This window comes from Molothrus aeneus, unplaced genomic scaffold (assembly GCF_037042795.1).
Source record: "Molothrus aeneus isolate 106 unplaced genomic scaffold, BPBGC_Maene_1.0 scaffold_43, whole genome shotgun sequence".
NCBI classification, from domain to species: domain Eukaryota; kingdom Metazoa; phylum Chordata; class Aves; order Passeriformes; family Icteridae; genus Molothrus; species Molothrus aeneus.
The window spans coordinates 946926-968947 of NW_027099100.1; the positions used below are offsets into that span (position 1 = coordinate 946926).

At 70.4% G+C, this 22022-nt stretch overlaps 2 protein-coding genes across 2 annotated transcripts in view; both read right to left on the reverse strand.

The window, feature by feature from the left end:
- PLEC (plectin) overlaps positions 1-22022 on the reverse strand; it is a 108636-nt gene that overhangs the window by 82833 nt on the left and 3781 nt on the right. The window contains exons 2-3 of the mRNA XM_066571308.1: positions 654-715; positions 167-181 (exon numbers count right to left, since the gene is read on the reverse strand). Coding sequence (XP_066427405.1) covers positions 167-181; positions 654-715 — 77 coding nt within the window. The remainder of the gene's footprint in view (positions 1-166; positions 182-653; positions 716-22022) is intronic.
- On the reverse strand, positions 13973-14632 carry LOC136570885 (small ribosomal subunit protein eS10B-like). Its single transcript, XM_066571290.1, has one exon. It carries the CDS (start codon positions 14630-14632, stop codon positions 13973-13975), a length of 660 nt encoding a protein of 219 aa, XP_066427387.1.

Sequence of the window (22022 nt, forward strand, 5' to 3'; positions counted from 1 at the left end):
CATCCCTCTGGCAGCACTCTGGCATGCAGAGACCCACCGTGAAGGGGTCAGACCCCCCCGCCCACCATGAACGGGTCAGGCCCACTGCCTACCACAGTGGCAGCCCCAGGGTGTGCAAAGAGGAAGAGCGCAGTGGGACAGACAGAAAAAGAGAGGAAGGACCTACCTCTGGTCGCCAGTGCTGCACAGGGCAGAGAGAAGAGAGCAGTTAGGAGAGAGCTGAGAGGGGACCCAGCACGGGCAGAGCGTGGCGGCGCCACCACGGCACTGCAGGGTCAGGGGCGTGTGGAGACGCACTGGGGGGCTGGGCCATGTCCCAGGGCGTGCCAGGCGCCAAGGGGGGGCTCTGCCCGGGGCAGGGAATGGGGACTGGAGGCATGGGACAGGACTGAGGGCGGCAGAGCACAGGACACATCCCCAGGTGCCAAGGGCACCGTTCCCTCCTGGCATACGGGGAGGGCAGCAGGAGGGCAGGTCCCACCTGGAGGGCAGCTGAGAGGCCTTGGCCAGAGGTGTGGCACAGGAGCACCAGCACCAGGGACCCTCCACGGCCACGTCCTCGGCCGTGGCAGCACCCGGGGCTGTGGCTGGGGGTGATTTGGGGCAGGGGACGGCTGGGGCAGCGGTGCCCGCTGGACTGGCGGTGCCCATACCTTGATAAGGTGCTTGTTGACCCATTTGGTGAAGGTTTTCTTCTGGACACGATCTCGCTCATCTGCAAGAGAGGAGAGGCACGGGTGAGCCAGTGGCAGCGGGGTCTTGGCACGGCCAAAACCAGGCCCCGGCGGTGGCACCGCAGGGCACGGCTGGCGCAGGAAGCGATGAGCCAACCGCTCTGGGGAAGCACGGTGAGTCACGGGGGTGTGGGGAGAGGAAACAGCTAACGGGGACCGGCCCCGGCGTGCCAGCACCGCGCCAGCAGCAGCCGGCACCCACCAGCACCTCAACACCGACTCCGCGATTAGATCAGTTGGCCAGAGCGCGGTGCTAATAACGCCAAGGGTGCAGGTTCAACCCCGGCACGGGCAAATTAACACTGGGGCTTGGTGATCCTTGTGGGACTCCTTTCAACTCAGGATGTTCTGTGTCCCTGTGACCGCAGGGAGCAGGAGGTGCCCACCCAACCCCGAGCCCTCTGCACGGCTGTGAGGAGCCCCAGCCCTGCCCTGGGCTCGGTGGGCACTGGCTGAGCGGTTCGGGCATGGCACGGACACGAGGGCATGGGGTGCTTGTCCTGGCACCGCTGCAGCCCCACAGGCAGGGCCCTGGTGGGACAGGCACGGGACTGAGATGAGCCCACGCAGCGTCTGCACTGCCAGAGCCCTGGGACACCCCAGGACATCCCCACACCCCCAGGACACCCTTCTCTGTGGGCACGGGGCCAAGCAGGGCTGCAGTGAGTCACGGCGCTCCCTGCCCGCTGCCCTGTCATTAGGGGATGGCATGGGAATGCTGACGCACGGGATGGGAACCCGGGATGGCACAGGACCCACCCCGCAGCACCCCACTGCCCCCCAGCACCCCAATGCCAGCACCCGCTACCCCCCAGCACCCCATATCCCACTGCCAGCACCCCATACCCCACTGCCAGCACTCGCTACCCCCAGCACCCCATACCCCACTGCCAGCACCCCATACCCCACTGCCAGCACCCGCTAACCCCCAGCACCCCATACCCCACTGCCAGCACCCGCTACCCCCAGCACCCCATACCCCACTGCCAGCACCCCACTAACCCCCCAGCACCCCATACCCCACTGCTAGCACCCCGCTAACCCCCCAGCACCCCATATCCCACTGCTAGCACCCCGCTAACCCCCAGCACCCCATACCCCACTGCCAGCACCCCGCTAACCCCCAGCACCCCATATCCCACTGCTAGCACCCTGCTAACCCCCAGCACCCCATACCCCACTGCTAGCACCCCACTAACCCCCCAGCACCCCATATCCCACTGCTAGCACCCCGCTAACCCCCAGCACCCCATACCCCACTGCTAGCACCCCATACCCCACTGCCAGCACTCGCTACCCCCCAGCACCCCATACCCCACTGCCAGCGCCCGCTCTCCTGTCCCCTGCGTCCCCAGTGTCACCGCCAGTGCCACACCCAGCCCGAGGCCCCCGAGGGGGTCCGGAGGGCACAAGTGACCCCCCCATTCACACGGGGCGATGCCACCGGTGCCTCGGCAGCCGCGCCGCCCCCCTGCCCTCGCCGTGGCGAGCCGGGCGCTGCGTGCCGGGTCTTGCCCCGCTGCAGCGTGCCGGGATCTGCCCACGCGGCACCCAGCGCCCCGCAGCCTGCGCTCCCCGCCGGCGGAGCACCCCGGGATGCTGCACAGCCCCAAGAGCCCCGCGGGCGCTCCGCGGCACGGCCAGGGCGTGCCGGGCCAGGAGCGGCCACGGTGCGAGAGGGAGGAAGGAAGGGAGGAAGGAAGGAAACGTGGGGCGCAGTGCGCGCCGAGCGGGGGCACCCGCACCATCCCCCGGCACCCGCAGCGCTGGCACCCAAGGGGTCCCCGGAGCGGCGCCCACCCCCCGGCGGCGGCACCAGGAGAGCCCGGGGCGGCCGGGCCGGGGCGGCCGGGCAGGGCGTGGCAGGAAGCGAACGAGGGCACCGGGGATGGAGCTGGGCGGCGGCCGGGGGGTCTGCAGCGCTCTGCCCCACAGCCCGGCCCGCAGACACCGCCCCAAGCGTGTGGGTCTGCCCCACAGCCGGAGATATCCCGCAGCGTGGGGGTCTGCCCCACAGCCCGCCCTGGGTACAGCAACCTGGGGACACCGCTCCGGTGTGGGGTGGCCCCACGGCCTGCCTGGGGGCCCACAGCCCCGCGGACACGGGCCCAGCCTGGGGGTGTCCCCAGGGACCCCGGCCCGGTGTGGGGCTCTGCCCCGGGGGCACCGCCCCGGGTGGGGATGCGATGGTGGGCGGCCCCCCCAGGCCCCCCCGGGCTCGGTACCTTTGCGGCCCTCGGCCGCCCGCAGCACGGCCAGGTACAGGTTGTCCTCGGAGCCCGTTCGGGCCGGAGCCTCCTCCGAGCTGCGGCGCGGGCGGGACATTCTGAGCCCCGACACAGCTGAGCCCCGACACAGCCGAGCCCCGACTCTGCTGCTCTGCCCTCCCGCTCCGCCGCCGGTCCCGCCGCGAGTGGGGCGGCCCGGGGAGGAGACGGGGCTCTCTCCCCCCGCCCCACGCCCCGACCCTGCCCACAGGAAACTCCTGAGCTTTAACCCTTCCCTCGCTGCGCCTGCAGGCGGGATGGGACCCACGGAGCAGCCACGGGGACGCTCCACGGGGAACCGGCACCCCCAGCCCCACACACGGGGCCCGAGACCCCCGCATCTGCACGTGCGGGGAGTGGGACACTCCTTCCTGAAGACCGGGGTGCTCAGAAACCCCTCACCCCTCACCCAGGGCGGCCAGAGCCCCTGCCCCACACCTCGGGGCCTTGGGACCCTGGGGAGGAGCACAAGTCTGTGGGGGGTGGGACCCACAGCCTGGGGCTGTTGGAGCCCCAGTCACCGCACCCCAGCACCACCAGGTTTCCAAGCTCTGGAGGCTCAGGTCCCCCAGGTTTCCAGGTCAAGACCCTCCTTGCCCCTCACAGGGGGTCCCCAGAACCCCTCTGGCCCCATGGTCAGGAGCTCCCCAACACTCCCGGCCCCAGATGGGACCTTCAGTCCCTGTGGGGGTTTTGGCACCACCTGGTCCCACAGCCCAGGGACCACCCCAGAACCCCCAGCGCACGCCCTGGGGCTGTAGGACCCCTGCTCCCCCCACCTGCAGCTCAAGCCCCTGGGTTCACCAGCCCCAGTCCCAGGTCCCACATTTGAGGGGCTCAGATCCCTGGGGCCCCTCTTGAGGGGTTCAGGGTCACATCCCCCTGGGCTGGAGGATCCCCAGGATAGGAGACTGAGCCCCACAGCCTCCCCCGGGTGCCCCCATGCACACACCAGCCCCACCAGCAGCTCCCCTCCCAACAGCACCCCAGGACAGCACCCCACACCCTGCCCTGTGCCCTACAGCACCCAGTGGGGCGGGGGCACTGGCAGCAGGGTAGGAATCCCCCTCCCCAGGGATTCATCACCCAACGCCCTCCCCCAGTGGGTGGCAACGTCAGCTGAGGGGACCACGGGGTGAATTCAGGGCTTGTGCCCCACCGGGTGCTGCATCCCCTGCCCGGGGACCCCCAGGGTGGCTGAGGATCCCCAGCCCTTGGGGTGACACCGAGCTGCCAGTCCTGCCCAGGGCAGCACCCGTGCCACCAACGTCACCAACGCCACCCACGTCATCCACGGCAGGGGTGGTGGCAGCTGCTGGGGAAAGTGCAGCCATGGGTGCCCTGGGCGCTGCCAGCCTGGCATAGCCAACACCCCAATAGCCATGTCTGCACCCCAACACACACGTCAGGGCCCTAAGGCCCATATCCTGCACCCCAACGCCCGTGTCTGCACCCCAATATCCATGTCTGCGTCCCCAATATCCATGTCTGCACCCCAATATCCATGTCTGCGCCCCAACAGCCGTGTCTGCGCCCCAATATCCATGTCTGAAACCCAACAGCCATGTCTACAACCCAATATCCATGTCTGCAGCCCAATATCCATGTCTGCGCCCCAGTACCGATGTCTGCGCCCCAACACCCATGTCTGCGCCCCAACACCCATGTCTGCACCCCAGTACCCATGTCTGCACCCCAACACTCATGTCTGCGCCCCAACACTCATGTCTGCACCCCAATATCCGTGTCTACAACCCAATATCCATGTCTGCACCCCAACATCCATGTTTGCACCCCAATATCCATGTCTGCACCCCAATATCCATGTCTGCGCCCCCAATATCCATGTCTGCACCCCAACAGCCATGTCTGCATCCCAGTATCCATGTCTGAACCCCAGTACCGATGTCTGTACCCCAACACCCATGTCTGCACCCCAACACTCATGTCTGCACCCCAATATCCGTGTCTGCACCCCAACACCCATGTCTGCACCCCAACACCCATGTCTGCACCCCAGTACCCATGTCTGCACCCCAACACTCATGTCTGCGCCCCAACACTCATGTCTGCACCCCAATATCCATGTCTGCACCCCAGTACCCATGTCTGCACCCCAACACCCATGTCTGCACCCCAACACTCATGTCTGCACCCCAATATCCGTGTCTGCACCCCCGTTTGGCAGCGGCGGGCGCTGCCCGTCCCCGGTGCGGAGTCCAAAGGACGCGGGGCCGCGGCCTCGTCCTGCCTGCCGTGACTCACGGTCCAACCGCGCACCGGCGGCGCCCCGGGAGCCCCGCCGGCCGCCGCCCACCCGTGACACCGAGCCCGACACCCACCCGTGACACGCCGTGGGTGCGGGGGCCCGTCAGGGAGCGGCCGGGCCGATGCCCGCTGGGACGGAGCCAGCGCGGCCGCCGCGGAATGCGGGCGGCACCGGCCCGGCCCCGGCCCCGGCACGCACATTTTTCCGCCGAGAGCGCATCTGGCACGGGCACATCTGGCACAGGCACATCTGGCACAGGCACATCTGGCGCCCGGAGCGCGGTGGGAGCCCTGCTGACGCACGTCGGGGGAGGCAGGGACACCCCGGAGCCGCGGCTACCGCGACACGGCCGAAGGTGCCACCGGGGCAGAGAGGGAGGGACGCGGCGGTGACACCGCCAGGGCGGTCACAAGGGTGGCACCGCTGCGCTCCGGCACCGCGCTCACACCGGCCGAACCTCGGCACCGGGGCCGGAGGGTTCTGAGCCGGGCCCGAGAGCCTGGGATCGTGTCGGAACCCAGGAAATTCCTCTGGCTGCCCTGGAGGACTCGGAACCCTGAGGGAGGGATCGGAGACCTTCAGGGCAGCCAGGGGAATTTCCTGGGTTGCGGCAGGATCGCTGCGAGGTGAAGGGCGGAAGGGCAACGCCAGAACCGGCACCCCCAGCACCGGTATCCCCAGCACGGCACCCCCAGAACGGGCACCCCCAGAACGGGCACCCCCATCACCGGCACCCCCAGAACCGGCACCCCCAGAACGGGCATCCCCAGAACGGGCACCCCCATCACCGGCATCCCCGACCGGCACCGGCACCCCCAGCACGGCACCCCCAGAACCGGCACCCCCGACCGGCACCGGCACCCCCAGCACGGCACCCCCAGAACCGGCACCCCCAGAACCGGCACCCCCGGCTCCCGCAGGTACCGGCCGGGAGGACGCGGCGGCGTCAGAGCGAGCTCTTTGAAGACCTGCCGGGGCGGCTCCTGGCACCTTCCCCGGCGGCTCCCGGGGCAGGCGGCGCCCGGCTCCCGGCCCTGGCAGCTCCCGGCCCTGGCAGCTCCCGGCTCCGGCAGCTCCCGGCTCCGGCGGCTCCCGGGCCAGCCGGGCCGGCCGGGCAGGAGCGCCTCAGTCTCGCCCGCGGGTGCCGACGCCACCGGGCCGGCCCGGCTCCCTCCCACGGCGTCTCCCACCCTCGGGGCTCCGGGGGAACCCCCGGGAGCCGCCGAGCCGCCCCCACCTCGACACCGCGCCGGGCACCCGCACCCCGAGGCACAGAACGGGCGCTGCCACCACCGGGGCCGCACCAGCGCCGTGGTGACACCCGGGTGACACCGCCACGCACCAGGCCGGGACAAGGCGGCGGCAGAGCACCGGGGCTGGGGGAGACCTCGAGCCCCACGCCAGGGAGTGCCAGGAGGTGCCAGGGTCTGAGGGCATCAGCAGCGAGCGGGGATTGGCACAGGGAGGGGGTCAGTGCCAGGGGGTCCCCGCAGTGACACACACAGGGGGACCTGGGGCACCTGGCACGGCAGGATGGGCACACGGGGCACTGGGGGCAGCGGCTCCCCAAGGCATGGGAGCACGGCAGGGTGGGTGGGAACGGGGAGATGAGCTGGGACAGACACACGGCCTGCGCACAGGGACACACAGACAGATAGACAGACACACGGCCTGCACACAGGGACACACAGACAGACAGACACACAGCCTGCACACAGGGACACACACACACACACACAGACACGGCCTGCACACAGGGACACGCAGACAGACAGACAGACACACAGCCTGCACACACGGCACACACAGACAGATAGACAGACACACGGCCTGCACACAGGGACACACAGACAGACAGACAGACACACGGCCTGCACACAGGGACACACACACACACACACAGACACGGCCTGCACACAGGGACACGCAGACAGACAGACAGACACACAGCCTGCACACAGGGACACACAGACAGACAGACACACGGCCTGCACACAGGGACACACAGACAGACAGACAGACACACAGCGTGCACACACGGACATACACACAGACAGACAGACATGGCCTGCACACAGGGACACACAGACAGATAGACAGACACACAGCGTGCACAAACGGACACACACACACACAGACAGACAGAAACATGGCCTGCACACAGGGACACACAGACAGACACAGACACACAGACACACAGCATGCACACACAGACAAACAGACACACAGACACATGGACACACAGAATACATCTGTGTGCCACTCTGTGTGACACATCTGTGCACACACACACACAGAACACATCTGTGTGCCACTGCGTGTGACACATTTGTACACACACACACCAGGACACCTGTGTGCACAAACACACACACACACACACATGTGCATGCTGAGACACACCTGCACTGGCCCCCACAGGTGTGCACATGCTCTCACACACGTGTGCACAGGCACAGGCACGTGTGTGCACACACACAGACATGCACACACACACCAGAGCCACACACAAACACGCACAAACACACACACACATAAACATGCACAAACACACACAAACACGCACAAACACACACACACACAAACACACACAAACATACACAAACACTCACAAACACACACACACAAACACACACAAACACGCACAAACACGCACACACACAAACACACACAAACACGCACAAACACACACAAACACGCACAAACACACACACACACAAACACACACAAACACGCACACACAAACACGCACAAACACACACACACACAAACACACACAAACACTCACAAACACACACACACACAAACACACACAAACACACACAAACACGCACAAACACACACAAACACGCACACACACACACACAAACACTCACAAACACACAGACACACAAACACACACAAACACACACAAACACACACACATACAAACACACACAAACACACACAAACACACACAAACACGCACACACGTTTACACAACCACCCTTTCCCGGCGGAGCCCGCCCCAAACGCAGCGCAGCCCAGCCTGGCCTCAGGGCGGGGTCACAGAGGGGGCGTCGCTCGAGGGGGGGATCCGCGCACACCCCGCCCTTCCCGGTGTCCCCCGCCCTCCCGCCGTTCCCGGGTCCCCCCCGTCCCGCCGCTCCCGCCCCCCCGTTCCCGCGAGCCCCCCGCGCTCCCCCCCCGCCCCGGGACGCGCCGCCCGCTGCCCCGCGCCCCCCCGGCCCCGCTCCCCTCGGTCACCGGTGCAGCAGAGCCGGGCGCTCAGGTACCGCCGCCGCTCGGGCCCGGAGCCGCCGCTCAGCCAGTCCCCACCGGGACCCGACATGGCCGCGCCGCTCCGCCGGACGAGCGCGGACGGGACCCACCATGCACCGACCGACGGACGGACGGACGGACCCACGGCCGGGACCGACCAGCGGCACCGGGCGGACGGGACGGGAGAGGGGGGGGGAAACGGGCGGGACCCGCCCCGCTCCGCCCCGCCCTCCCCTCAGCGGCCCCGGCTGCGCCACCGCCCGTGGCACCCGGGGGAACCGGAGAGATCCGGGGGGAACACCCCGTCCCTGCAGCCCGGGGCAAACTCCATCCCACAGCCCGTGTTGTGATGCCCGGACGGGACGGCCCCTCCCGCACTCAGGACCCCCGTGCTGGGAGCCGGCGCCCCGCACACACAGCCGGAGCCCCCAGGACCAGCCGCTACCGCGGTCACGGGGCACCCCGACACCTCCAGCCCCCGCGGCCCGGCCCCTCCACACACACAGAGCCCCCCCTGGGGGTGGGGGCAGCCTGTGCCCCCCAGCACAAACCGCTTCCTCCAGCCCCCATTCCTCCCATTCCTCCCGGCTTCCTCTCCCCACGGGGGTCCCTGTGCCGAGGGCAGCCCTCAGCGCGTTTTCCGGGGGCTGTTTTCCCCACCGGCGCCCCCCAAGCTGCCGAGACCCCCTGTGCCCCCGCCCGCGGTCGGACGAGCCCGGCAGCACCGCAGGGCCGGACCCGTTTGTGCTGGGAAGGGGTTTACGGCGGGGACGGGGGTCCTGGGGGATGCCACGGCATCCCGATGTCCCCCCAAACCCCCCGGCCCGCAGGTCACCTTCTCCAGGCCCGCAGCAGCAGCAGCAGCAGAGCGAGAAGCCCATGGCGCCCCCCGCCCCGCTCGGCGTCCGGCCGCGTCTGGTGGGAGTGCAGCGGAATCCGCGCCCGGAGCGCGGCCAGAGCGCGGCCAGTGACTCACACAGCCCACGGCCTCCGCCAGCCCGGCTCCTCCTGCTCTTGGGCAGCAGAGCCCAGCCCCGGCCGCTCTGCTGGGACCCCCCGGGCCCGCAGGGCTGTGGGCAGAGCGCAGCGGGCAGCTGGCACGCAGCTGGAGGGGCTGCAACCACCAGGCATGGCATGGCATGGCATGGCATGGCACGGCATGGCATGGCATGGCACGGCACGGCATGGCATGGCACGGCATGGCACAGGACCCCCGGTCAGGGAGGCGCTGGAGTGGTTTGATCAGCTGCAGCCCGTGCCAGCACTCGGGGCACTGAGGGGGCTGGGGGAGCACGGGGGTCTCGGGGGGCCTCGGGGGCTTGAGGGGGGTCTAAAGTTAAAACCCAACATGGCACAAGCAGGCCAGGACGAACCAGGCCAGCAGCAAGGCCCGGGAGCGGGGGCTGGGCACGGCACGGCACGGCACGGCACGGCATGGCACGGTGCCGAGGCACGGCTCAGCCCCACGGCAGCGGCAGCGTCGCATCTGTGCTGCGGAGATAAGGAGCCGGGGGGGCCGAGGAGGGGCGATAGCAGCCTGCAAACGGCGAACACCGCCTGGAACGGGACACGTGTCCCGTGGGATGCGCCCGCCACGCCCGCCACGCTTCCCGCACGCTGCCAGGGCCCCGCCACGCTTCCCACGGCTCCGGGACGCTTCCCACGGCTGCACCGCGGAGGACGTGGGACAGCGGCGGGAAGAGATTCCCCGTGGCCGCCGGAGGCAGCGCCGGGGGCGGAGGCCGTGCCGGGGGTGCCGGTGGTTGCCAGCCGCGGCCCCTCGAGGCCGGTGAGTCACTGCTGCGGCCAGAAGCAACATCCAACAACGCTCCCGGCCTGGCACAGCCAGAGCCGCCAGCGCGGTGGAAAAGCTGAGTGGAGCGGAAAGGGGGACACGGGGGGGGTTCCCAAACCTCTGGGGCCCCCACCCGCCCGCTGCCGCCACGTCTCTGGCAGCCTTGGAAACCGGAGCGGAGCCAAACAAACAGCGGCATCCTGCTGCCAAAACCAGCCGGCGCCGCCGCCAGGCTGCCAAGCTCTGCCTCGCCCGCCCGAGCTTCCTCAGCCCTCTGCCCTGCAGCGCTCTGCCTCGCAGCCCCGCGGGCACGGCCATGCGGACCCGGACGGGAGTTCCGGCTGAGCTTTTCGGTTCCCCGAAAACACCTGCCTGGGCACTGTGCCACCAGTGACGCCGAGAGCAGCTGGTACAGCCCCTCGTGGGCACCGTGAAGCCCCTTGTTAGTACCTACAAACCCACCGTGGGCACCGGGCAGCCCCTTGCTGGCACCGGGCAGACCCTTCTTGGTACCGGGCAGCCCCTTCGTGGGAACCGAGAAGCCCCTCGTTGGTACCGACAAACCCACCGTGGGCACCGGGAAGCCCCCCGCGGGTAGCCCCTTCGTGGGCACCGGGTAGCCTCTTCATGGGCACCGGGCAGCCCCTTTGTGGGCACCGGGAACCCCCTTTGTGGGCACCGGGAAGCCCCTTGTTGGCACTGGGAACCCCCTTTTTGGGCACCGGGCAGCCCCGTGCGGGCACCGGGAACCCCCTTTGTGGGCACTGGGAAGCCCCTTGTTGGCACAGGCAACCCCCTTTGTGGGCACCGGGCAGCGCCCCTTCCCCCCCAGGAGGGTTTCATGAACAGCTCTAACCCAAACCCCCTGCCCCGGCAGGGGTACCCCGGGCACCACCGGGGGCACCCCCCGAGCCCCGGGGGGCGGCAGAGTGCAGCCCTCAGCACCGCCCAGCGCAGCCGATGCTGCCCGAGCCCCCCGGGCGCTCCCAGCTCCCAGTGATGGGCCCCGGCAGGTGCGACCTTGGGGGTGTCCTTCGGGCTGGAGCCGCGCCAGGGACAGCGGCCCAGCCCCGGTGTCCCCCCCGGCGGGGGCTCCGGGCCGCCCAAGGTGCCCTGCCCGCCTTATCTGGCACCGGCACCGGCAGCGGCAGCGGCCGCCGCGGCTCGCACCGGCCGCGGGCTCGGCGCGTTCCCAGTGCGGCGGCCGCGGGAGCGGAGCCATCCCGGAGCGGCGGCGGCCGCGTGACGGTGCCCGGTGCCACACGCAGACCGACGGAAGCCGCGGCCAACGCCCTGGAAAGTGCCGGGGGGGCGGGAGGGCCGGGGCCGCCGGCAGAGCCCCGGCAGCTCGGATGCAGGTGGCTTGGGGGGTGCGTGGGGGTCTCACGGGACCCCCAGACACCGGCACCCTCTCGGCCCTTCCCGGCCCCCTCTGTCACCAGATCTCTGTCCCCAAAAGCATTTGGCACCTCCACGCCTCGGGATGGGGATGCTGCGGGAGGGTTTGGGCAGCCAGCCCAGCGCCGGGAAGCTCCTGGCGGGACCCCCACTCGAGAAAGGGCCAGAGTGGACAGGGGTGGGCACGGGCCGGCGGCACCGGGGGGGCACACTCTGTCCGTGCTGAGTCACCCCTGGGTACCATCACCCCCCCGGCCTGGGTACCACTCCCACCGGGATGCTGCCCCACGGCCGGTGACGCCCCCCAGAAGCCAGGGCAGCACGTCGCTCCCCTTGTCGCCCACCCCACGGTGGGTGGGGCCCCCCCAGGTCCCCGCAGGACCCCCCACCCACTCGGGACCCGGCGCGGTGCAGGTGTCGAGCGGCTCCCCCCGTGCCCGGGCCGGGTGGGCGGGGCGAGGGGCCGAGCCGAGCGCGGCGCGGGGGGGCCGAGCGGAGCCCAACTCACCGGTGCCCCCCGGCTCGTCCCGCTGCCGCCGCCAGTACCAGACCAGGGCGAGGGATGCCGCGTGCCCCGCCGCCACCAGCGATGGGAACAGGGACCCGGTGTCCTCCATGAGGGGCACGGCACGGGCTCGGCACCGGCCGGGCTCGGCGGGTCAGGGACGAACCAGCGCCCGCCCCCACGGGGCAGCGCCCTCTCCGCCTTAACCCCTCCCGAACCGCGCCGTGGAGACGCCTCCTGCCCGCCGCACCGGCAGGGCCCCCCCGTTCCGCGTCTTCACCCCCCCTCCTCCAGTGTCCCCTTCATCCCGGCTTTTTATATCCCGGGACAAGGCGCCCCGGCGGCGCCAGCCCCCCCCCCGTTCCCGTCCTTTCCGCAGCCCCACCGGTCTCACCCACCCGGTACGACCTTCATGGGCAGGCAGGGAGCGGGCAGGTGCGGGCAGGGTGCGGACAGGTGCGGAGCGTGAGCGAGGGCGCAGCGCGGCTCCGCCGGTGGCGGCGGGGGCTAGGGGGGGGCGGGCAGGGAGCGGGTGTCGATATAAATAACCGGGGCCCGTCACCGAGCCCGAGTTAGAACATGACACGGGCGGGGGCGGGACGGGGCGACCGCGGCGGCGCCCCAGGACCCCCGGACCCCCCGGCAGCGGGGCGGGTGGTGACCGTCACCTCGGGGGTCGCCGTGACATCGAGACTAAGGAGCCCCGGCACGGCCCCGCGCTGAGGGAGGCCGCGCCCCCGAGCAGGGGGGAAAATGGGGCCGATGGGGGGTCCCGGGACCCCTTCCGCCCCGCGGGGACCCCGCAACCCCCGCCGCCAGCGCGACCCCGTCCCCGCAAGCCGGGACTCCAGGCCGGATTTTCCGGCAGCGGCTCCCGGGGCGGAGGGAAAGCGCGGAGCCGGATCCGCTGGCGGCGGGACTGGACGGGACGGGCGCGGCGCCGCGATCGCGTCCCACGCGAGGGTCGGGGGACACCGCAGCCCCCGAGCCCAGCGCGAAATGCGACCCCCGGGAAGAGCTCCGGGGAACCCCTCCCGTCCCCACGGGACGTGGGTGCCGCCCGCGCAGGACCCGCACCCACGGGGCAGCAGCGCCGCGGGCCCGGCCCCCCCGCCGGCCGGTGACTCACGGCGCTGGCAGGGACCGGGCTCGGCGCCTCCAGGCTGGAAACTTGGACCGGAGGCGGCTGCCCACGGCCACGGGCTGACTCACAGCCCGGGGGGATCGGGGGGGGCCCTCACCGCCGCCTCGGAGCGACACCGCAGCTGCCCCGCCCGGGGGGGAGGGACACCGGACGCCCCGCACCCCCGCCGGGTCCAGCTGCCGCCGATCGTGTGTCGGGATCGCGTGTCGCCGGGGAGGCGGGGTTGGGGACCCCCCTGCCGCAGTGGCAGCCCCCTCCCCAGCAGCGCTGCCCGCCCCAGCTGCCGCCGTCTGTCCGACCCACCCCAGGCCCCGCGGGGACCTCGGGGCGCAAAATCCCCACGGAATGTCCCAGCCCCTGCCACGGGCCCCCTGAAGCGCTGCTCCCCACGGCACGGACACCCCACGGCACAGCCCCCCCCCGCCAATGCCACCCCTGCAGGACCCGGGGTCCTGCCACCCCACCGCCCTCTAGGGACCCCGGGAAGCCACCTCACTGCACCCCAGCCCCCCATGATCCCCCAGGGACCGCTCCTGCCCAGAGCATCCCCGTGGGGTCAGGGGCACACGGCGAGGAGCCCCCAGCGCCCTCCTCCCTCCTCAGGCAGTGCAGGAGCCTGCAGGTACCCCCACCCCATCCTCGGCTCGGAACTGGGGGGGTTTAGGGGAGCTTAAGGATTTGTCCTTGTCCCAGACCCCCCCCGGCAGCAGCGGGGCTCGAGTGCCCCCCACCCACGAGAGCTCCCCGGGGCGCTGGTCGGTACCTGCGGCCGGGCCGGGCTGGGGGGGCGGCCGGCACACCCCCTGCCCCGCGGTGCCGGCGACGGCTTCCACGTGCCCCTCGGCCTCGTCCTTCCTGCGGTAGAGGCGGTCACCGGCGGCGGGACGCGCCCGCTGGGTGCCAGCGCCGGCCGGGGCAGCGGCGCGCCGGGGCTCGGGCCGGGGGGCGGCGGGGCGGGGGACGCGCTGCAGGGAGCGCGGCACCACGTCCGGCGGCAGCCGCAGGTACTGGCGCAGGTGGGCCACGCCGGCGTCCGTCAGGTACCAGTAGAGGTGTCGCCAGGCCGCCGTCTGTCGCACGAGGCCGCGGGAGCGCAGCGAGGCCATGGCGCGCCGCACCTCCACGTTGGCCACGCCGGGCAGCTGCGGGTGGGTGCGCCGGGGGCAGCCGTCCCGCTCCCCGACCAGGACACCCTCGCGAAACAGCAGCTCCAGGATGGAGCGGAGCCGCTCCAGCGGCATCAGCATCCCCGCCACCATGGCTGGGCAGCACGGCGCAGGGCACGGCCCGCAGGGCTCGGTCACAGCTCAGCACCGCTCCGTATGGCCCAGCCCAGGCTGCCCCAGCACAGCCCGGTGTGGCCCAGCACAGCCCGGTACGGCCCGGCACGGCCCAGCTCACTATGGTCCAGTACAACCCAGCACGGTCCCACACGGCTCAGGTGCTCCAGCCCAGCCCGGCACGGTCCGGTTCGGCTCGGTATGGCCTGGCACAGCCCAGCGCGGTCCGGTACAGCCCCGTATGGCCCGGCACGTCCCGGCGCGATCCGACACGGAGCGGCGCTGGCTGCCGGCACGGCGGGAGCGGCTGCGGCTCCACCCCCGGCCGGGGGGGTCAGGGGGGGCCCCAGGCCCAGCCCTGACTCACCAGCGGCCCCTCCCCGGCCCCGGCTCCCGCCCGGGGGGGGCACGGCCGGACCCGCCTCCCCCTTCCCCCCCCCGCCCCGACCCACCGGGCCGGTTCCTGCGTGGAACCCCCGCGGGTCCCGCCCCGCCCCGGGACCGGGACCGGCCCCGGGGAGTGCCCGGGGGGACCCTGAACCGGGAGGGTGTCCCTGAACCGCGGGGATCCTCCAGAGGGAGGGGGACACCGAGCTGCGGGGGTCTCCGAGCTTGGGAGGGGCTCCCCGAGCCCGGGGAGGGACCCTGAGCCGCGGCTGTCCCCGAGCTCGGAGAGGAGCGAGAGCCCGGGGTCCCTGAGAGGGAGGAGGCTCCGGGCCTGGCACGGCCCCTCCCGGCTCGCCGAGCATCCCGGGCTGCGGGCAGAGCCACGGGCTGCGGGCAGAGCCACGGGCTGCGGGCAGAGCCACGGGCTGCGGGAAGAGCCATGGGCAGGGGGAAGAGCCATGGGCAGGGGGAAGAGCCCGGGCTGAGGGCAAAGCCACGGGCTGCGGGCAGAGCCACGGGCTGCGGGCAGAGCCACGGGCTGCGGGCAGAGCCACGGGCTGCGGGAAGAGCCATGGGCAGGGGGAAGAGCCACGGGCTGGAGGAAGAGCCACGGGCTGAGGGCAAAGCCACGGGCTGCGGGCAGAGCCACGGGCAGGGGGAAGAGCCACGGGCTGGAGGAAGAGCCACGGGCTGGAGGAAGAGCCACGGGCTGGAGGAAGAGCCACGGGCTGCGGGCAGAGCCACGGGCTGCGGGCAGAGCCAAGGGCAGGGGGACGAGCAGGTGCACGGGCGCGGGTGCAGGCAGGGGCACGGGCAGGGCTCGGCAGCCACATCCTGCCACGTCAATATTTGCTCTGCTCCTGCCCCTGTTTGTCCCGGCGTCCCCAGGGGGACCCCCCGGCGGTGGCACAGCCCCGGCGGTGGCACAGCCCCGGCAGCGGCACAGCTGTGCCGCGCCACGCCCTCCGGGTGGCAGGTGGGGACGAACGAGAGGCAGCTGCCCCTCCCCCGAGCCCCCCGGCACCGAGCACCGCCCAACAACCCGCACCGGCACCGCGGGGACCCCAGGGCGGCCCCCGGCACGGCAGCGGGACCCCAGCACCACCGCGGGCGTGGGAGAGCACCGGCGACCCCCCCTCTCCGGGTGCCGTGTGAGGGGCTGTGGGGTGACACCCCCATCACAGAGCAGGAGGAACCGTGCGGGATGAACTGGGGTGCCAGGCTGTCCCCCCAGGCTCACAGACCCCAAAAGGGAGGAACCCCCCGGGGCTCTCTCAGCACAGGGAGGTCGGGGCACAGGGATAGCGCGAGGCTGCAGCAGGAGCCCCCCAGCAGCCTTGGGGGCATGGAGGGACACCCCCACAGCACCCCGGTCCCTGCCGATGGGATTCACTGGGATTTACTGGGATTTACAGGTGGGGAGCAGCGACGCAGGCATGGGGGGCTGCTGCTTGTGCGGTGCCCGCCCCAGAGCTGCCCCGGGGATCCCAAACCGGCGGGGGCTGATGTGCACACACTGGCGTCCGGGGGCCCCACCAGGACTTGCACAATTTCCCCATCCCCGAGGGCAGAGCCGGGTGGCAGAGTGGGGCATTGCGAGAGCCCCCATCACCGGGGCCCCAGCACAGCTGGTGCAGCGGCACTGGGAGCACTGGGAGCACTGGGGTGCCCAGACCCCCTCAAAGGGAACCCCTTGGGAGAGCATCAGTGGCCTGTCTGAGCCCCACCTCGGCTTGCTCCACCCAGAGAGACCCACAGCAGCCCGGAACCGCAGCGGGGTGGGATTGATGGCAGGAGCGAGGGGGGCAGCGGCTGCGGGTGGAGGGAGGGAGAGTGATGGGGGCAGGGAAGGGATAAAGGGGGGCAGAGAGGAAGAAATGGGGAGCAGCAATGAGGAGTGATGGCGCCTGCGATGGAGGAAGCTCTGGGGGCATCTGTAGGGAAGTGACGGGGACAGGGACCGCGGTAGCGCTGGGGGCAGCAGGAGCGCGTCCCCCCAGCCGCGGCCCCGCACCCCCGGCCCGCAGCGGGGTCACGGCCGCGCCGGCGGCTCCCTCTCTCCGGGAAGTGCCGCGTCAGCGCCCGCCGCCCGCCGTGATCCAACGCGATGTGACAGCGGGGCCGCGGCCGGCGTCCCGCGGCTGCCCCGCGCCGGGCAGGGCGCGCCAAGCCCCGCACCCACCGGGAGGAGCCCGCCGGCATCGGCGCCGCAGCTCCGCTCGCCGCCCCGCATCCCGGGGTCACGGCCGGCAGCAGCACGGGCGGCTGGGGGCACCCCCGAATCCTGGTCCTGTGCAGCCCAGGCTCCCCTCACCCCTACCCCATGGAAGCCTCGGGCAGCCCCGAAAATGTGGGGCGGGCAGCGCTTGCGGCAGCGGCTCCTGGCCACGGGCCCGGCGCTGCCGTCGCGGTGCCGGTGCCAGCGGCGGTGCCGGTGCCAGTGCTGGGGTCTGGCGGGGCCGCCGGGCTCCCCGTGCCCAGCGGAACAAAGCCGCGGCTGTTTGGAGAGGGCAGCGCGGCCAGCGGCCGGCTCATAATGAGGCCGGTGCCGGCAGGGGTCCCGGTGCCAGCGGGGGTCCCGGTGCCAGCGGGGGTCCCTGGGACGCTTCTCACGGTAAATCAGCCTGGCCGCAGCCCGGGCTCTCCCGGAGGGGACACGACCCAGGATCCCCTCGCTGGGGCCCGCGGCACCGCCACAGCTGCTGGGAGCCGTGACCCTGCCGGGGTCCGTCCCGAACCTTGCCGGGATCATCCCCGCCCGCCCGAGGTCCACCCCAACCGCACCCACCCGAGGTGCATCACGACCCTCGCCGGTGTCCGACCCTCCCCGACCCTCTCGGGCTTCACCCTGAGGCTCCCGGGCTTCGTCGCGACTTTCCCGGCCTCCATCCCATCTCTGGCCGGGCCCATGCCGACCCTGGCCGGGCTCCGTTCGGTGGCTGGCTGCGGTGGCTCCGTGCCCGCTGCTGCGGTGACACAGGGGCCGGTGGCCGCAGCAGCCCCGTGACCGGCATCCGCCGGCGCCCGTTACTCACGGCCCAGCGCCCCGGCTCCGCAGCGCGGCTCGGTCACCCGGCACCGCCGCGGCGGAGCCTGCCAGGGGCCCGGCGGCACCGAGGAACTCCGAGCGGTGCCGGCGATGCCGGGGCGTCGCCGGTGACCCCCGCCCTCCTGCCCGCGCTGCGACATTGGCACGGGAGGGATGCGGAGCTCCCCGGGACGCGGCCCCCACCCCCGCGGGACGCGGAGCCCTCCCCGGGACGCGGAATCCCCGCCGGTGCCCGTGGGCTCGGCCCCGGGAGCCCTCGCCGTGCCCCCTCCCCCGGTACCTTTGAGGGAGGCGATCTCGTGGTGGATGCCCCGCGCCCCCTCCATGGCCGCCCGCGCTCCCGCACGCTGCCGGCCGGTCCCGCAGCCCCGGGGCGGCTCCGGCCCGCCCCGCCCCCCCGGCCGCGGCCCCGCCCCGGCCCGCCCCGCCGCCGCGGCCCCCCGCCCCTGCGGCACCGACACCGCCCCCCCTCCGGCGGACGGGACCGGCCCCGCAGCCCCCCCGGCACGGCACGGCACGGCACGGCACGGCACGGCACGGCACGGCACAGAGTCCCGGCAGCGCGGCCCTCCCCGGCCCCCGGCACGGCAGAGACCCCCCCGTCAATAACAGCACAGCAGAGACCCCTTCCCCGTCAACAACAGTGCAGCAGAGACCCCCTCGTCAATAACAGCATAGCAGAGACCCCCTCCCCGTCAATAACAGCATAGCAGAGACCCCCCCATCAATAACAGTGCAGCAGAGACCCCCTCCCCATCAATAACAGCACAGCAGAGACCCCCTCCCCGTCAATAACAGCACAGCAGAGACCCCCCCATCAATAACAGTGCAGCAGAGACCCCTTCCCCGTCAATAACAGTGCAGCAGAGACCCCCTCGTCAATAACAGCACAGCAGAGACACCCCCGCCAATAACAGCATAGCAGAGACCCCCCCATCAATAACAGTGCAGCAGAGACCCCCTCCCTATCAATAACAGCACAGCAGAGACCCCCCGTCAATAACAGCATAGCAGAGACCCCCCCATCAATAACAGTGCAGCAGAGACCCCCTCCCTATCAATAACAGCACAGCAGAGACCCCCCCATCAATCAATAACGGCACAGCAGAGACCCCCCCATCAATAACAGCACAGCAGAGACCCCCTCCCTATCAATAACAGCACAGCAGAGACCCCCCCCGTCAATAACAGCACAGCAGAGACCCCCCTGTCAATAACAGCACAGCAGAGACCCCCCCATCAATAACAGCACAGCAGAGACCCCCTCCCCGTCAATAACAGCACAGCAGAGACCCCCTCCCCATCAATAACAGCACAGCAGAGACCCCCCCATCAATCAATAACGGCACAGCAGAGACCCCCCCGTCAATAACAGCACAGCAGAGACCCCCTCCCCATCAATAACAGCACAGCAGAGACCCCCCCCCGTCAATAAAAGCACAGCAGAGACCCCCCCATCAATAACAGCACAGCCCACCCCCAGCACAGCCCACCTTCCAGACCCCCCCACAGCACAGCACAGACCCCCCCACCAATGTGCTCCCACCTCCCAGACCCCCCTATTCCAGCACAGACCCCCTCCCACCCAGCGCACACAGTGCCCCCCATGCCCAGCCGCCCCCCTCATTCCAGGACAGCCCCCCCAGTTTCCTCCCAGTTGGGTCCATCCCCAGGGTGTGGGGTCCCAGTCCAGCCCTGCCGGCAGCGCTGGGTGGGGTCTGTCCCTGAGGGGGCCAACGGACCCCCCCAGCTGGCACTGGCACCACCGGCCAGGCCCAGCCAGGCCTCAGGCTCAGCTCTGCGTGGCCACACCAGCCCCGAAGCCAGCCAGGAACGGCCACTGCACTGGGGCCACCAGCCAGCCCTGGGGACACCAAGGACATGGCCACCACACCATGGCCACCAACCAGCCTTGGGGACACCAAGGACTGTGTCATGGCCACAATGGTGTCACCACTGGCCAGCCCTGGGGACACCAAGGACTGTGTCATGGCCACAATGGTGTCACCACTGGCCAGCCCTGGGGACATGGGGAGGGACTCACCACAGCCCCTCCACCACAGCCACTGGCCAAGCCCTGAGCCCCAGGGACATCGGGAGGGACCCAGCACAGCCACCAGCCCCTGGTCACCACAGCACAGCCACCCCTGAGCCCTGGGGACACTGAGCAGGACCCTGACACTGCCACCACACCTCAACCACTGCAGCCACCATCCAGGCTCTGAGGAGAGACCGTGGAACAGCTACCACAGTGTGGCCACCAGCCAGGCCTGGGGACACCAGGAGGGACCCAGCACAGCCACCACACCGTGGCCACCAGCCAGCCCTGGGGACACCAGGAGGCCACCACGCTGTAGCCACCATAGCCACTGGCCACCACACCGAGGATGCTGGCCAGCCCCAAGCCCCAGGGACATCAGGAGTGACACCAGCATAGCCCCTGCACTGTGCCACCATGGCTACTGTGGCCAGCAGCCACTCCCAGATCCCCAGGGACACCAGGAGGGACACCAAGAGGGACAGCAGGAGGGACACCAGGAGGGACAGCAGGAGGAACTGTGGCACAGTCACTGTACTGCAGCCACTGTGTCACTGTCACTCCCAGGGACACTGGGAAGGACTGTGGCATGGCCACTGCACTGTGGCATGGCCCCTGTCACCCCCAGCCATCTCAGGGACCCTGGCAGGGACCCTGGCATGGTCTCCACCCCACAACCCTGGAGAAGGGCCGGGGTGTCCCTGGGGCCCAGCTGTCCCTCACAGGTGACAGTGCATGAGCACCGTGCCAGGTCTGGTGACAATGTGACAATGTGACAATGTGACAATGACACTGGTGATGGTGGCAGTGGAGACAGTGTCCTCCAGCCTGGCTTCAGTGCCCACCAGGCCCTGTGCCACATTAATGGCTCTAACAGAGAGGGCACAAGGTGCCCAGCACCCGTCTCACTTTGGGATCCCAGTACCCTCAGTGTCCCCAGCCCCACGCCAGGGCCACCAGCAGCCACACCAGGGCCACCACAGCTGCTCCAGCCCTGCCCCACGCATGGCAGAGTCCCTGGCAGTGCAGCTGTTGGGTCCCCAGGGCTCTGGGCCTCAGGGATGGCACGTGCCAGCTGCTGGCAGGGATCAGCAGCCCCGATGGGCTCCGTGCCCACCGCCGCTGTGTCACCACCGCTGTGTCACCCTGCCCGGCTGTGCTGGCTCAGCCCTGACATCACCAGCCCTGCAGACACAGTGCCCTCCGGCCACTGAGCCCCCGGGCATCCACACCCAGCCATGGCCAGGGCAACGAATCCTGAACACCCGGCAAGGGAGACAGGGACCCCCAGTCTCGGTACCCCAGTGGCACCCAGTAAGGGGGCACTGTGCAGTGGCACCAAACCCTCTGCCACTCACTGAGGAGTGACTGCATGGGGACACCGAGCCCAGCCCATGTCCAAAACCCCGTCACCAAGCAAGGTGGGGTCACACGGTGACACCAAACCCACCAGCACCTGCAAGGGGGACAGGGACCCCCAGTCTCGGTGCCCCAGTGGCACCCCGTGAGGGGGCACTGTGCAGTGGCACCAAACCCTCTGTGTGGTGACACCAAACCCTGTGTGCAGTGACACCAAACCCTCTGTGTGGTGACACCAAACCCTCTGCCACTCACTGAGGAGTGACTGCATGGGGACACCGAGCCCAGTCTGTGTCCAACAGCACCAAACCCTGGCACGGAGCAGGGTGGGGTCACACGGTGATACCAAACTGCCAGCACCTGGCAAGGTGAGGTGACACGGTGACACCAAACACCTGGCCCAGGACCTACAGCACTGAACCTGCCAGCAGCTGGAGAGGTGGGGACAGCACGGTGACAATGAGCACTTGGAGAGGTGGGGACAGCACGGTGACAATGAACCCCTGCCAGCACCTGGAGAGGTGGGGACAGCACGG

Excerpts from the sequence above, each read along its gene's own strand:
- LOC136570885 (XM_066571290.1), bottom strand. The coding sequence starts at position 14,632 with ATGGTGGCGGGGATGCTGATGCCGCTGGAGCGGCTCCGCTCCATCCTG.